Genomic DNA, 18,138 nt, shown 5'->3' with positions numbered 1-18,138 from the left:
CTGCATGTATAGCCATGCGCTAAAGTCTCATTCTCAACAGGCTTTTCTCATCAGGGCACAGGAAGTTCCTTCCCACAAACCCTTCAAATGTCAATCTAATACTAATTCCTCAAAGAGATAACTGAATTTATAGTAGGTTCTCCATTATTCTCTCTCATACTACAGAACTCTGTTGCCATTGTATTTATTGGGTTTATTTTGTTTTATTATTTTATAGTACGCATCTCCTTCTAGAAATCATGACTGTTTTATTCATCTTAGCGAACTCTATGACTCAGACACAGTAAGCATTTAATACATACTTTTGAGTGAATGAACTAACCTTATTTGGAGAACATATCTGTCCTTCAAGATTTAGTTCAAATGTACCTTTCCTCCTAAAATCTCCTGTATAGGAGAACATTTGTGGGGATGTTCATTATTTTTATTGTGGTGATGATTTCAAGGGTCAAAAGTTATCAAACTGTACACTTTATGAGAAAATTATTTATAATTTGTTATTACACTCAGTAAAACTGTTTTAAAGAAAGGGAGACATCTCAAGACAAAATGTAGATTTTTTCACACAAACAAAAACTAACAAAAGTTATGGCTATCAGACCTGCACTACAAAAACAAATGCTAAAGGAAGCTTTTATGCAAAAGGAAAATGTAGTAGATGAAAATGTATACCTACACAAAGGAAAACAGAGCACTTAAAATGACTACTTTATGAATATAAAACATTTTTTCGTATTACAAATTATTTTAAAGATAATTGCTTAAAGCAAAAGCCGTGTATTGTAAAGGTTAAAAAAGACATAGAAGTAAAATGTCTGAAAACAGCCACACAAAAGAAGGCAGGGAAACAGATGTATGCCTTTTAAGGTTCAGATAGAAGGTAAGAAAATAGACGTATGCTATTATAAGGTTCTTACAGTACAAGTAAAGTGACAGCATATTGTTTGAAAGTCTACTGTGATGAGAAAAGATACATATTCTGAACCCTAAAGCTACCACCATAAGAACAGAAGAAGCAGAGCTAATCAAACTAAGATTATTTAAACTCATCGAATTACGAATAGGAATTCTTCAACTTAATAAAGAGCATCTACAAAAACTCTACAGCTAACATCATGGTTAATGGTGACAGTATGAATGCTTTTGCCCTAAAATTAAGTACAAAGCAAGGATATTTGCTCTCATCCTGCTCTTTAATACTGTTCTAAAGGTCCTGGATAGCTTAATAAGGTAAGGAAATGTACGCATATTAGAAAATAAGAGTAAAACTGTCTTTGTTCTCACCTGACATGATCATCTACATAGAGAAATCCAATATATTTACAACAAAAGACTACTAAAACTAATATTAGAATGGCTAACAAGTAAATATCAACTGTATGTCTATATATTAGCAAGAATCAATTACAAGTTGAAATTTTTAACAATGACTGATAAACCGTTTATAACATAAAAACATAAAATAATTATAAAGTATCCCTAAGGATAAATTTTAAAAACTTTCAAGACCTGTACACTAAAAACTACACAATATTGTTGAAAGAAATTAAAGACTTAAATAGTGGGAAAACATATGCCATATTTATGAATCAGAAGACAATACTGTGAAACTGTCAATTCTCCCCAAATTGATCAACAGATTTAACACAATCACAATTAAAATGCTGTAGGCTTTTATGTAGAATTCAACAAGCTTATTCTATAATTTATGTGGAAATGCAAAGGAAATTGGATAGCAAAACCAATTTTAAAAAAGAATAACAAAATTGAAAGATGCTAGCTGCCTGATTGTAACACTTATTCTAAAGTAAGTGTGTGGCATAGTGAAGACAGTGTGGTATAGGTTTCAGGATAAATATATAGACCAATACAACAGAATGCAGAGTCCAGAAATCAACCCACACATATATGATTGATTTTTGACAAGGGTACCCAATCATTCAATGGGAGAAAGACAGTCTTTTCAACAAATATGCTGGAACAATTAGATATCACTTTGCAAGAAACAAATGAAACATGACCCTTACATAGCAGTATACATTAAAATTAACTTGAAGTGGACCACAGACCTAAATGCAAGTGTTAAAACTATTAACACTTCTAGAAGAAAGCATAAAAGAAAATCTCCCCGTCCTGCCGCCACCCAACAGGTCTAGCTTTGACTTTAGAAAAAAATCTTAACAAACTTGAGTTAGAAAAAGATGTTTTAAAAATAAAATGTATAAATCATACGAGAAAATAACAAATTGTGTTTCCTCTAATTTAAAGGTCTGCCCTTCATAGTGGTTGGAAAGCCTATCAGTGATTTTCAGGGTGAGAGTGATGGGAGAGCATTGACAATAAAGAGACATGCAAGGCTCTGTTGTGATAGAAACATTCTAGATCATGATTGTGGTGATGGGAAACTGCTTTACACAGCTGTCAAAACTCACTAAATTGTACAGTCAAAATTGATTAATTTTACTGAATGCAAACTATGCATTAAAATGCTGATTACAATAGATTACAACAAAAATATATTTTGGAAAAATTCCCCACTATGAAAAGACAAACTATAAAATGGGAGAAAATATTTATAAAACATATATACGATGAAGCACTTATATGAAATAAAGAAATCTGACAACTCAATATTAAGACAACAACCTAATTTTTAAAATAGACAAAAGATTTTAACAGATACTTCAAAAAAGATGATGTTTAAATGGCAAATCAGAACAAGAAAAGAAGTTCAATACCATCAGTTATTTGAAAAATTCAAATTGAAGCTACAAAATACCACTATACATCCACCAGAACGAGTAAAATTTTAAAAGACTATCATGCCAAGTGTGGTGATGTTGTCAAGTAACATCCTGGGAATGCAAAATGGTACGGCTGATTTTGAAAAGAGTCTGCAGTTTTTAATGAAGTTGATCATAACAAATGACACAGAAATTGCATTTCTATGTATTTACCCAAGAAGATTAAAAATACATATTCACACAGATTTGTACTGGAATATTCACGAGCTTTTATTCTAATAGTCCCAAACTGCAAAGAACCCAAACATCTATCCAGTGGCAACTACATAAACATACGACTGTATATCATACAATGGAGCAAAGCCATAAAAAGAAACAAGCTACTGATACATGGAACAGTATCTATAAATTTTAAAAGTATTATGCTAAGTGAAAAATGGAGAACACAAAAGCCTATGTTTTTAGATTATAGTTTTTCATATTTAAATACTGTTTTGTGTCACTGTCCTGTTTTTCCTCCTCAAGGATTCCAATTATACATCTGTAGCTTCTTCTGTTTTCCCTCCCTTGAAATACCCACTCTGTGGTAAGCCAGCCTTTGTATAAGAAGTCTGACTACCCTGAAATGGCCATGCTCTGCCATAATCACATGGAAAGGAATCAGGTAAATAGATAGATGCCTGGTAGGCCCCTGCAGTTTCAGCCACTTGATCTGAGATTTTAGATTTGTAAGCAAGCATGTTACATGTTCAGGCTTGTCACGTCTCCTAAGAACTATATTCAATGCATTCAATTACATTTAATGCAGTGAGATACTGGTTTAACAATTCATTCTTTTAAAATGTCTTTGGAATTATAAAATTATATATTAAAAATGCTTCCCAACTTTATATTGCCCTAATTTAGATGCTAATGTAAATATTGTAATGCATCCTTCTTGACTTGGGAATTTTGAAAAAGCATGGCATGAAAGACAGGATTCTGATATAACCTACATAATATATTAATAACTAAAATAGTTGGCAAAGAAATTAGCTTGTCAGACACCTGACAATAAAGATGTTTATATACCTGAAAACTACGTAAAATTTTAAAAATCATCACTATGAATATGAAATGATAATTAAATTAATTTAAAAATCAGCCAGATCACACCTCCGTAAATTAGTAAGGAGAACTGGTGCTTTTGTCTTATGTGAATTTAAAATGAGATAATTTTGGTTCACTGATAACAAAATGGCAGCCAAATGAGAAATCTGAATAACCATGAGAATCTCAAGAAAGGCATGAAACTGAAAGCCACATTGCAAAAAAATCAAATACACATTTTCAAAGAAATTAATATAGAGTTTACAACGAACTAAGTATGGACAAAAATAGTAGCACACAACTGAAACTGTTGGCCTCATTACAACCTACATAAAGAAAATAGAGGAATGTGAAGAATTTATCAGATGAATAGCATTTCTACACAATGATTTTCCTTTACTCCCCTAATGAATCTTTAACTTCAGGAAATTTCAGACTTGAGAGAGATCTGCAGAGGTCCAACAAAGAAGCCTGAAATAAATGAAGCTATGAGTAAGATTTTGGAAATAAGTCCTAAGTAGAGATTTCCTAAACCAAAGGAAACAAAAACACCTCCTTAGTCAATTTTGTCTGCTTTATTCTCCCAGGATATTCTTCTGTTTCCCATGTAAATTTAGTAACATTTAAGGAATAAAAAGAGAGCTGCTTGGATATATTAGCAGTATGATTGGTCATATTACTAGATAGATCTTACAATCAGTTCTACAAATGCCCCCACCGAAATTGCACTGAACTCACTCTTACAACCTTGTTCTACTGGGCTCCAAACCAACCCTTGTATATTCTGTGCCACAGCCAAGGTGCATACCTTGTACCAACCCAGAAAAGGAAGAGTCCCTGGTAGTCTCCCGAGGAACTATTAGATGTCAAATCCAATGGACAATTCTCAGTTATCATTGTCCAGGATTTAACATACTCTGTTGTACCTAATCTCTCCTTAACTTCTAAGGCTTCTCTTGTCTGGCTCCACCTGCCCAGGATCCTCCTTAGGCTTCTCTCTGCATCTGCACCTGCGGACTAAAGTCTCAGTGCATCTACAGCTGTGTCCATAGCGTGTCTTACTCTGGCATTTCCAGGCACCATTCTTGGCCACTGATGTTCTAACTGTACGTACTTTCCTCACATTGGATATTTCCTCACTTCCTGGATTTTAGCATTGCTCATGATGCCTACTTGTATCTCTGACTTAACTCTCCCCACTCCTTGGTTGCCACACTAGGTGCTTCAAATATAGCAGGATCTGCATAACTCATTCTTCTTCCTGCATTCTCTATTTTTATAAATACTCCAGTATCCACAATTCCCCAAGCAGCAAACAGGAAATCGTATGATACTTCTCTGTGTATTTATTCATTAAATCCTGGTGATTCTAACACCTAAATATTACTAGAATTTGATTCCTTCTAACACTGCCTCAATTAATAACTTTATCTTTTATTTTTTATTTTTTTTTCTGAGATGGAGTTTTGCTCCTGTTGCCCAGGCTGGAGTGCAATGGCACAATCTGGGCTCATCGCAACCTCCGCCTCCCAGGTTCAAGCAATTCTCCTGCCTCAGCCTCCTGAGCAGCTGGGATTACAGGCATGCACCACCAGGCCTGGCTAATTTTGTATTTTTAGTCGAGACGGGGTTTCTCCATGTTGGTCAGGCTGGTCTCGAGCTCCTAACCTCAGGTGATCCACCCACCTCCGCCTCCCAAAGTGCTGGGATTACAGGCATGAGTCACCGTGTCCGACGACCTTATCATTTTTATAATTGAATTACTGAAAACCTTCTAACTACAGCAGCCTCCCAAGTATTTTCCTTGCTTCCACTTTTGTCCTCTCTACTTCAAGCTTTATACTGCTAAACATTTCCCCAAAGAAATTCTTCCATGATGCTCCACTGCCTTCATCTACATGACTTGAGAGTGAAGATCTGTCTTAATGTGATTCTGACTACCTGTGCAGACTCTCTGGCTTTCCTCTGCAGAACTCTACGCATTATCCATACTGTGCTGTATTCAGGGAGTGGGGGAACCTGTCTGCTCCTGTGTACTCTACACATGCCATTTTACCTGTGTAGGAATGCTCTCCTTCCCAACCTTAGTGATATAACGTGTAGTTATTCTTATGTCTTAGCTTAGCAACCACTTTTTAAGAAGAGTTTCCTACTCTGGCACCCTTTGCCTTCCTTTCCTCTGCTCCGTGAGATTCATTAAAGTGCTCATTTTCTCCATGCACAGTAACCAGTATTATCAGAGCAATCATGTCACTGTAGTGTATACAAGTATTTTCTCGTCTATCTCCCCAGTTAGTAACTCATCAAAGGAAAATACTGGGTTCTCCTTACTTATGAATCTTTGAGGTCTAGCCCACAGAAGTTGATCATTAAATATTTAATAGATGAATGAACTATAATGTACTAGATTATGAAGTTAATCATAAAGTATCACAAAAATAATCAAATCATTCCCAAACATTTCTTAGAGCGGTATTACACTGGAGACCGACACACTGTCATCTCTTGACGTAGGTAAACCCAGGATGGTTTGCTGTCTTTGGTACAAGAATATAGTCTTTTTTCTTTTCTTTTGAGACAGAGTCTCACTCTGTTGCCCACACTGGAGTGCGGTAACACAACCATGGCTCCCTACAACCCTGAGTTCCTGGGCTCAAGTGAACTTCCCACCTCAGCTTTCCTGATTAATTTACTAGGACTATAGGCACACATCACCATGCATGGCTTTTTTTTTTTTTTGAGATGGGATCTCACTATGTTGGCCAGGCTGGTCTCAAACTCCTGGCCCCAAGGAATCCTCCTGTCTCAGCTGCCCAAAGCACCAGAATTACAGGCATGAGCCACCAGGCCTGGCCAGAATATCGTTTCTCTAAATGAACACCTGCAGTTACAATGCACTCAATGACATTTTATGAAGGCTTTGTATTTTAAAACACCAGAGTTTATATTCCATGAAGCTCTATGCATGGAAAGTAGGAAGTAACAAGGAGTAAAGAATAGCAAATTTATATCTCTCATCCTAAGGTCACTCTGTAAATACACTCATCGAGAAGAAGAGCAGAATAATAACATCATTTAAATCAACTTGTCTATCTCAGCTATACCTTATTGAGCCCACTTCTTTGAATTCACATAAATTACATGCAACTATGATGAAATTCCATTGTACCAATACGACCGTAAGAAGTTAAGGTTGATTTTTCACAGCCAACAATTCTCTCACAATCCACTTCCATCAAGAAGTTTTAGTGCTCTAAATACAGTCATGCATCACTGAACAACTGGAATATGGCCTGAGAAATTTGCTGATAGGCAATGATATGGTTTGGCTGTGTCCCCACCTAAATCTCATCTTGAACTGCAGTTTCCATAATCCCCATGTGTTGTGGGAGGGACCCAGTGGAAGATAATTGAATCACAGAACTGGTTACCTCCATGCTGTTCTGCTGACAGTGAGTGAGTTCTGATGAAATCTGATGGTTTTATAAGGGGCTTTTCCACCTTTGCTCAGCACTTCTCTCTCCTGCTCCCATGTGAAGGACATGTTAGCTTCCCCTTCCACCACGATTGTGGGTTTCCTAAGGCCTCTCCAGCCCTGCAGAACTGAGTCAATTAAACTTCTTTCCTTTATAAATTACCCAGTCTCAGGCAGTTCACAGCAGCATGAGAACAGAGAACAGACTAATACAGTATGTTGGTACCATGGAGAGTGTGATGCTGCTGTAAAGATACCCAAAAATGTAAAAGCAGCTTAATAACCAGGTAACAGGCAAGGCTGGAACAGTCTGGAGGGCTCAAAAGAAGACAGAAAAATGTGAGAAAGTTTGGAACTTCCTAGAGACTTGTTGAATAGCTTTGACCAAAATGCTGACAGTGATATGGACAATGAAGTCCAGGCTGAGGTGGTCTCAGATGGAGACGAGGAACTTACTGGTAAGTGGAGTAAAGGTGACTCTTGCTATGCTTTACCAAAGAGAATGGTGGCATTTTGCCCCTGCCCTAGAGATCTGTGGAACTTTGAACTCGAAGGAAATGATTTGGGGTATCTGGCGGAAGAAATTTCTAAGTGGCAAAGCATTGAAGAGAATGCAGAGAAGTAAAGTTTGGAACATTTGCAGCTTGACAATACAATAGAAAAGAAAAACTCATTTTGGGGGTCGAAATTCAAGCTCACTGCAAAAGTTTACATAAGTAACAAGGAGCCAGATGTGAATCACCAAGACAAAGGGGAAAATGTCTTCAGGGCATTTCAGAGACCTTTGCGGCAGCCCCTCCCATCATAGGCTCAGAGGCCTAGGAGGGAAAAACAGTTTTGTGGGCTAGGGCCAAGGCCCAAAAGTAGGGCCCCCCTACTGCACTGTCCCATGTGCAGCCTTGGGACATGGTGCCCTGCATCCCAACTGCTTCAGTCCCAACTGTGGCTAAAAGGGGCCAATGTACAGCTCAGGCCATTGCTTCAGAGGGTGCAAGCCCCAAGCATTGGCAGCTTCCATGTGGTGTTGGTCCTGCTGGTGTGCAGAAGACAAGAATGAAGGTTTGGGAACCTCCACCTAGATTTCAGAGGATGTGTGGAAAGAACTGGATGGCCAGTCTGCTGCGGGGCAGAGTCCTCATGGAGAACCTCTGCTAGGGCACTACAGAAAGGAAATGTGGTGTTGGGGCCCCTACACAAAGTCCCCACTGGGGCCCTGCCTAGTGGAGCTCTGAGAAGAGGGCCACTGTCCTCCACACCCCAGAACGGTCATCTACTGACAGCTTGTACCATACACCTGGAAAAGCCACAGACACTCAACACCAGCCCATGAAAGTAGCTGGGAGGAGGGCTGTACCCTGTGAAGCCACAGGGACGTGGTGCTGCTCAAGGTCACAGGAGCCCACCTCCTGTATCAGCATGATCTGGATGTGAGACACAGAGTTAAAGGAGATTATTTTGGAATTTCAAGGTTTAATGACTGCCCTGTTGGATTTGACTTGCATGGGACCTGTAGCTCCTTTGTTCTGGCCAATTTCTCCGAGCTGGAATGGGTGTATTTACCCAATGCCTGTACCCCCATGGTATCTAGGAAGTAACTAACTTGCTTTTGACTTTACAGGCTCATAGCCAGAAGAGACTTGCCTTGTCTCAGATGAGACTTTGAACTTGGACTTCTGGGATATTGATGAAATGAATTAAGACTTTAAGGGGCTGTTGGAAAGGCATGATTGTGTTTTGAAATGTGAGGATATAAGATTTGGGAGGGGCCGGGAGCAGAATGATATAGGTTGGCTGTGTCCCCACTCAAATCTCATCTTGAATTGTAGCTCCCATAATCCCCATGTCATGGGAGGGCCCTGGCAGGAGGTAATTTAATCATGGGGGTGGTTACCACTACACTATTCCTATGATAGTGAGCGAGTTCTCACAAGATTTAACGGTTTTATAAGGAGCTTTTCCCCCTTTGCTCAGCATTTCTTCCTGTCACCATGTAAAGAGGACATGTTTGCTTCCCCTTCCGCCATGATTATAAGTTTCCTGAGGACTCCCCAGCCCTGCGGACCTTTGAGTCAATTAAACCTCTTTCCTTGATAAATTACCCAGTCTGGGGCAGATTTTTTTGTAGTATGAGAACTAATACAGGCAATTTCATCATTGTGTGAACATCATAGAGTGACTTACACAAACCTAGATGACATAGCCTACTACACACCTGGGCTATATGGTATTATAGCCTACGGCTCCTAGGCTACAAACCTGTGCATATTTGTCTTATGGGACTACCACTGTGCTGTCCATCACTGACTGCAACATTGCTACGTGGCATGTGACTAATATTGACAAACACATAAAAATCACAAGCATAATCAAGAGCATGCTAAATCCCTAACTCAAATTATAATTCAAGGTAAACTTTCTAGAGCATAGACTAAAGCAGCTCATCTTAGGGCAAAAACTTGATATAAAAAGATTTGAGTGTGCTGCCATTTGGGTATTTTGAACCTACCAGAGCTTGCTTACAAAAGGCCAATATTCTCAGGCTCAAGTCCTTAGATGCCACACAGATACTATCCCACTGGCTAAGTCGTGGTATTTGTGTGGATTGTGCTACTGTGAAGTGTTTATGTGTGCTTATTGTTTCCCTTACTTTAATCCTCTCTATTTCAATCCTATTTCAAAAATATAACTACTATGTTTAATACTCTTTCTATAGCAACTAAGTTATCTGCATTTTTTTTTTTTTTTTGAGACAGAGGCTTGCTCTGTCACCCAGGCTGGAATGCAGTGGCATGATCTTGGCTCACTGTACCCTCTGCCTCCTGGGTTCAAGCAATTCTCCTGCCTCAGCCTCCCAAGGAGCTGGGATTACAAGACCCACCACCACACCCGGCTAATTTTTTGTATTTTTAGTAGAGATGGGGTTTCATCATGTTGGCCAGGCTGGTCTCGAACTCCTGACCACTCCTGATCTGCCCACCTCAGCCTCCCAAAGTGCTGGGATTACAGGCGTGAGCCACCAGGCCTGGTCGTTTTCTGCATTTTTATAAGGCATCCCTGGGCAGAATAAATGGCAAGGTGAACCCAAAGCAAAACCAAAATTTAAAAAGTTGCCACAAGGATAAACACATTAAGCATAGATTTCCTCCCCAGCCGTGATAAATCAAGAATTGAAATAACCCTACTATACTCCAAGAACTAAATAACTATTTTAAAATACATCTACTAATCTAAAAAAATAAAAGATTGTGAGGTTAAATACACACAATTCTATTTCCTACTAAAGTTATTAAATATAAATAATTTTTCATTTTCTCTGTCTCTCTCTTTCTCTGTGTGTGTGTGTGTACCAACACTGTAATTACCTATGCATGTTAAAACTATATACCACATACAGGGAGGCTGAGGTGGGCACTTGAGGCCAGGAGTTCAAGACTAGCCTGGCCAACATGGCCAAACCCCATTTCTACTAAAAATACAAAAATCAGCCAGGTGTGATGGCACACACCTATAATCCCAGCTATCCAGGAGACTGAGGCATGGGGATCGCTTGAGCCCAGGAGGCAGAAGTTGCAGTGAGCCGAGATCGCACCACTGTACTCCAGACTGGGTGATGGAGTGAGACCCTAGAGAATCAGTTCACTTGCTTCAAAATATTAAATAATATAGTACTTATCTATAGCCCAATCCAAAAGAGAAATTCTGAAGGAAAAAAAAGATATGCTGAACAAGAAAAATAATGTAGGAGTACTAATACTAAAGAAAATCATCTGGCTAATCTGAAAATCTGCTTTTAGTGTAAAATTTTTTCAATAATCATCAATTCATCTCAAAGTACTCTGGGTTTAGAAAAGAAGTGCAGATGCCAGGTAGTGCCCTCTAGGAAGCTTTCCTTCATTCCATCAAAGTCCCACAATCTATCTATTATGATAGAAGTGATAATTATTTCACACTCAGTATTATTTTTGTACCCTATCTTTCTCCAGTAGATTATAAAGTCTTTCAGGGCAAGATCTATGTTTATTTCAGATTTCTATGCCCTAGATATCTACCAGAGTGCCTTCCACAAAGACTTAATATATACGTATTTTATAAATACAAAGATATCCTCTCCTAAATTTACACTTTCAGCTTTTTTAACAAAACAAACTGTATACTACCTCACTTTCTATTTTTCTTCCTAATCCTCAGTAGTTCCTATTGTACCACTTTTAGCTAACTTCTCTTATCCCTAATCCCTGAGGGAATGTTCATCCATTTGTTCACTTATTCATTCAAATAATCCAATGAATATTTGTCAAGCACCGACTATGTACAAGTAGTGAATAAGATGCTAGAGTTATACTGTGAACACACCTCTTAGGAAGTTAGCACTTTGGTGGGAAAGATAGACAAGTAAATAAGTAATTGTAAAACAATGTGAAAACTGTTACTATAGACATGAATACATAACACTGTTTAAAAAATAGAGACACTTAAGAGTGTTTTTCCAAGTTTTTGTCTGTGGACTGTTTTATCTGTCTTATTGTTTCCCTTGGTCATCCATTCATCCCTCCATTTGCCTGTCTACTTTCAACTATTAGATAATACATATATGTGGCACAAAACACAAAAGACACAGAAAAATACAAAAAAGAAAAGTCTTCCTCCATCTTATCCCCAGCCACTCAGTAGATTTTCCCAAAGACAAGCACTAATATCCAGTAAATAATTTCAGAGATACTCGATGCACAGACAAACATATATACACATGTTCACAATCTAATTTTATTTTAACACAACAGAAGTATGCTTTATACTCTGTCTGCACCTAGTTTTTTTTAACTTCTATAAATGCCCATAGTGAGCTGTCTCATCATTCTTTTAGATGGATATAGAGATTCCACTGCATGAATATAACTTTATTTAAGCAGACTCCTTACTGAATGCTCATTTAAAGTACTACAATGCTGCAATGAGTATATTTATCTATATATCATTCTGTAGTGCATCTGTATGTCTGCAGGACAAATTCGTAGAAATGAAATTGCTGAGTCCAAGTATAAGCGCGTTTTAAATTTTGATAGATACTGACATAGAGGTTTCATCAATTTCATTTCCACCTCCATAACTTAAATCATAATCTTTAAGGGAATGGCTGCCAAAACTGCATCCACAGTTCTGACTATTCACTCTCCATCATAATTCCACATACATATTACTTTAAAAGCTTAGGAAAAACTTTTTCAAAACCAAATTTATAAGGTTAACATGTTCTTCGTAACTGCACTGTATCTGCTAAGGCTCCCAAATTCCAACCAAAAATCACTTTTCATTGTACCTTTTGTTTCTACCAAGATCTAATTAATTGGTCATTAAGATGTAACAATATGGCCAGGTGCGATGGCTCACGTCTGTAATCCTATCCCTGTGAAATACCTATCCCTGTGAACTACCTCACTTTCTATTTTTCTTCCTAATCCTCAGTAGTTCCTATTGTACCACTTTTAGCTAACTTCTCTTATCCCTAATCCCTGAGGGAATGTTCATCCATTTGTTCACTTATTCATTCAAATAATCCAATGAATATTTGTCAAGCACCGACTATGTACAAGTAGTGAATAAGATGCCAGAGTTACACTGTGAACACACCTCTTAGGAAGTTAACACTTTGGTGTTAATCCTAGCCCTGTGAAAGGCTGAGGTGGGTGCATCACTTGAGGCCAACAGTTCAAGACCAGCCTAGGCAACATGGCAAAACCCTATCTCTACAAAAAAATACAGAAATTAGCCAGGCATGTTGATGCATGCCGTAGTCCCAGCTACACAGAAGGCTGTGATGGGAGGATTGCTTAAGCTTAGGAGGTGGAAGTTGCAGTGAGCAGAGATGGCACCACTGCAATCTAGTCTGAATGACAGAGAGAGACCCCATCCCAAAAAAAAAAGATGCCCCAATCCTACAGGTTCACAACATCCATTTTCTTCACATTTTCTCAGACATCTTACTGCAAGGGCCCAGTTCTGTATGCTTGGGTTATTATTATTTAATTATCTTGTCCTATCACCCAGCAGCGATTCTCCCCATCCCATCTTCTCTGCCTGAAACAACTTCTCGATTCAGTTCCCTGGGTGAAATCTCATTAAGCCTACCCCAAGTGCTAGATCATCCACAAAGCATTTTCTTTTATGACTTTATTAGAACTTAAGTCTTTCACTACATTCTAATTTGTAATACACTAAGGAAATTTACATACTCCTTCACAGCAAGGATAATATCTTAACACATTTTCATAAACCCATACTGCCTAGGCACTCAAAATGTGTTTACCAAATTAATGAATTAAGTTTTGGGTTTTGATTTTTTTTTTTTTTTTTTTTGAGACAAGGTATTGCTCTGTCACCCAGGCTGGAGTGCAGTGGCATGACCACGGCTCACTGCAGCCTCGACCTCCCAGGCTCAAGTGATCCTCCCACCTCAGCTCCTGAGTAGCTGGGAGTACAGCAGCTGGGAGTGTGCCACCACGTCCAGGTAATTTTTTAATTTTTTATAGAGACAGGCTCCCACTGAGTTGTCCAGGCTGGTCTCAAACTCCTGAGCTCAAGTGATCCACCTGCCTCAGCCTCTCCAAGTGCTGGGATTACAAGTCTGAGCCACTATGCAAGCCCTGAGTGAATGAAGTTTTGCAACAAACAAATTCCTGCAAATCAGATAATTCTACAGGAAAAAAAATTCCCTAAAGGATATTTAATTATTTATTTTGGAAAATAAAAATATTTTAAGTTCATGAGACACAGACCTTATTTAACAATTAAATTTATTTCAGAAAGTCCACAATAAAAATATTTCCAGTTAGCCTTTCCAGTAAATTTACTTTTCCCTCACATTGACTGTGATCAAAACCAAGGAAGAAAAAGGAAAAGAAATAAAGGAATGACTGAAATGTGCTAATAAAAATTATAAAATTTATCTCCAAAATTGTAAGATATTGTCAGTCTCTTAAATATTGTCATGGTAGGCTGGGCGCAGTGGCTTATACCTGTGATCCCAGCACTTTGGGAGGCTGAGGCAGACGGATCATGAGGTCAGGAGATCAAGACCATCCTGGCCAACACGGTGAAACCCCATCTCTACCAGAAATACAAAAATTAGCGGGGCGTGGCGGTGCGCCCCTGTAGTCTCAGCTATTCAGGGGGCTGAGGCAGGAGAATCGCTTGAACCCAGGAGGCAGAGGTGATAGTAAGCTTAGATTGCACTGCTGCACTCCAGCCTGGCAACAGAGCGAAACTCTGTCTCAAAAAAAAAAGCCTGTAATCCCAGCACTTTGGGAGGCCGAGGCGGGTGGATCACGAGGTCAGGAGATCGAGACCATCCTAGCTAACACGGTGAAACCCCGTCTCTACTAAAAAATACAAAAAATTAGCCAGGCGTGGCAGTGGGCGCCTGCAGTCCCAGCTACTCGGGAGGCTGAGGCAGGAGAATGGCGTGAACCCAGGAGACAGAGCTTGCAGTGAGCCGAGATCGCACCACTGCACTCCAGCCTGGGCGACAGAGCGAGACTACGTCTCAAAAAAAAAAAAAAATATATATATATATATATATATTTAAATATATATTTAAAAATATTTAAAAATATATATATTTAAAAATATCTATAGTCATAGTACTCTAACTACTATAAAGAAAAAGAGAAAACTCAGCCATAATGTGCCCATGGACTATTGTTCCAATGAGTTTAGAATATGGGTAAAATAACTTTTCACAATGTTCGCAGCCTACTTGAAAAGAAACTTTGTAAAACATAATAAATCCTATATTTCTGGTTTTCAAAATCTAATAACATGGTTTCAAAAATCATACTTCTGTTAAAACTTTTTACATTTAAAAACACAGGAAAAAGAATATTATGCTTTCCAACATATAAATGTAGTTACATAAAAACAATCATTACATCTCATCAGAAATAATTTCCTCCCATCCATTCAATAGTATTAAGAGCTACACAAATTCCTATCAAGAAATGGAGAACTGCTATATTAAACTTGCATTTTAAGTAATGTTTTTAAAATAATGAAAATACTACCATGCAAATACTGGATTTACTTCATGACTCACCTCTCCCCCATTAACATATTCCATCACAAAACACAAACGGTCTTTTGTCTGGAAGGAATATTTCAAGGACTTGAAATAAAAAAAAAGAAAAAATGTTATATTAGAATCCTGTATTCTTATAATAATAATTGTACTAAAAATAGAACACTTAGAAATAGTAAGCATGACTGATGAAAAGAATTGTTATTGTTTCTTAAGAGTTTATTTACCACTTAAAAGTGCTTAAGAGTTTATGAGAAACATAAAACAAATGTTTAGTTCACAATAGGTATTATTACAAGAAAAATTAAAATTAAAATTTCAAGTAAAAGCAAACTTAATTTCAACAAGCACTTCTCAATCTAATGTGCCACTGATTTGAAGCTGCATTAGTACTCGAGGTGCTCATCCATGCAACCTCACAGTGTGGCCAACAAATTGCGCTAGTTGAAGTTCCTTAGGAATCTAGCTACAGTTGTTAAACTCAGGTTTCTAATACAATGACAACATCACTTTTTGCATATTGACTGCATAACAGAACCCAACCCAACAGAGTTGGTTTATATAATTTTGTAGGTTATATATAGGTTATTAAAAAAATACCAAAAGGCTATCTTATTATACTAGACAATAAATACACCAAAAAAGGTAGCAATGTAAGTCTAGGTATCTACTGACAGCTCTGAAAATGTCTATTTCAGATATTCCAAATAGTGCAAAGGGTTCCACTTTTGAAAGTCTAGCTATTATTTTTAATCTCAATATAGTTCATTGGAACGAGGAAAATACAGAAACTACCAATTATCCCTATATTACAAGGAATCTAAGAACTAAAACTAAAAAATCCAGTTTCTTTCAAAACAACTACATTGTAGGCATATCATATAATCACAGTTTATTCTCTGTCTCGTGAAAAAAACGTAGCATGGCTTATCCCCCTCTAATGTGTTTAGCATTCCCATATTTCTTAAAGTACTCTATCCCTCAAAGAAGTCTCATTGCTATAAAATATTTTCAATAAACATTTCTGCCTTTCATATTTGAAGAAATGCTTCTGATCATTAAAATATTTATCAGAAGCCAATAAAACAAACATAAAATCTTGACACTTAAGAAATTTTTAAAAATCTGTCATCTCCTCAATAGTCTCCTTAAAACGCCAGAGGTAATCTATTAATTCTATGGTTTGTTTTTGTTTTTAACGGCAAGAGATTCACGGGAGAAAAAAAATTCTCAAAAAAAGTAATAAATGCATAATGGGAAGAATTATCAATGCATACATACTGTAAAAATCCATACATTCTAATAAGTTATAGGAAATTTGACTATGGTCTTTCCACAAAGAAAATGGGTATCTAAATGAATAGTATTTTTCACAATTTAATTTCTAACACAAAATTCCTTAAATTTCAAATGTTATAACATCTGTCCTCTAGCCACTTACTGTTAAAAAGGGATGTCTAGTGTTCTTTAATACTCTGCTTTCAGTTAGAGTGTGTGCCACTTCATCCTACAAAAGAAAAAAAAGCAAACCTTCAATATACGTTTTGAGCACTGATAATAATAATTTCACTATTTCTCTAAAATCGTAAGCGGTTAAGCCCAGAGATTGAAAAGGATTTTAAAACACAGTGGCATGCCTCCTTTACCACTCAGCATTCTCTCCACCAAAATACAAAAAAACTCAAATTGATTTAATTCATATGGCTGTATAAGTTCATATAAATTCAATCATACTTAATCAAAGTATATCAAGAATGATATAAAAATCAGCCAGAAAATTATCAGGGAGGATTTATCAACTAATATTTCAGCATGAGGTAATTTAATATCTCCATGTTTGTAATCCATTTTATTCAGGGGGATGAAAGGATATATTTCACAATAAATATAGAATCTAAAAGTCTCCTACTTTAAAGAAATTAGTTCTTAGAACACAGAATACACAAGCAATATTTAGTTCTAAATTATACATTTTAGAAATAGAAGGGAACAGAGTATAAAAATATATACTTTTCTGCTTGTGGCTTTTTGCTTTTTTAGTTTGTTGTTTAGAGACAAGTTCTTGCTCTGTTGCCCAGGATGGAGTACACTGGTACAATCATAGCTCACTGTAACCGTGAACTCCTGGACTCAAGCATTCCTCCTGCCTCAGCCTCCTGAGTAGCTGGGATTACAGATGTGAGGCGCCATGCCTAGCCTTATGCACTTCCTTGTTTATGTTTTTAGAGATAGGGTCTTGCTATGTTGCCCAGGCTGAGCTCAAATTCCTGAGGATCAAGGAATCCTCCAGCTTCAGACTCCCAAGTACCTGAGGCTACTGGATTTTTTTCCTTTGGTTGCGGGGGGGCGGGTGCTACACATTTTTTTTTTATTTCAATAGGTTTTCGGGAAACACGTGGTGTTTGATTATATGAATAAGTTCTTTAGTGGTGATTTCTGAGATTTCGGTGCACCCATCACCTGAGAAGCATACACTGTACCCAATGTGTAGTCTTTTATCCCTCACCCTGCTTCCATCCTTTCCCCCAACTCCCCAAAGTCCACTGTATCTTTCTTATGCTTTTTCGTCCTCATAGCTTAGCTCCAGAGAATACAGGTTTAATGTGCTTCTTTAAAAAATAAAATAAAGGCTCACAATCCTCCTACTGTAGGTGATCATTTTATAATATATTTCAAACCAAAAATAAACTAAGAATGTTTTCCCCAACTTTGGGCATAATCTCATATTGCTATCAAAAGCAAACTAGTGTTTTCTCCAA

General features: G+C 37.5%; 1 protein-coding gene across 6 annotated transcripts in view; it reads right to left on the bottom strand.

The window, feature by feature from the left end:
- AKT3 (AKT serine/threonine kinase 3) overlaps positions 1 to 18,138 on the bottom strand; it is a 372,395-nt gene that overhangs the window by 111,030 nt on the left and 243,227 nt on the right. For 5 of the 6 annotated variants that reach the window (XM_033199702.1, XM_033199704.1, XM_033199705.1 and 2 more), the window contains 2 exons: positions 16,821 to 16,886; positions 15,398 to 15,466 (listed from right to left, as the gene is read on the bottom strand). The exons of the other annotated variant lie outside the window; for it this stretch is intronic. In XM_033199702.1, coding sequence (XP_033055593.1) covers positions 15,398 to 15,466; positions 16,821 to 16,886 — 135 coding nt within the window. The remainder of the gene's footprint in view (positions 1 to 15,397; positions 15,467 to 16,820; positions 16,887 to 18,138) is intronic. 6 annotated transcript variants of the gene reach the window in all.

Source organism: Trachypithecus francoisi, unplaced genomic scaffold (assembly GCF_009764315.1).
Source record: "Trachypithecus francoisi isolate TF-2019V2 unplaced genomic scaffold, Tfra_2.0 Lachesis_group5, whole genome shotgun sequence".
NCBI lineage: Eukaryota > Metazoa > Chordata > Mammalia > Primates > Cercopithecidae > Trachypithecus > Trachypithecus francoisi.
This window is presented reverse-complemented; position numbering and strand designations above follow the sequence as displayed.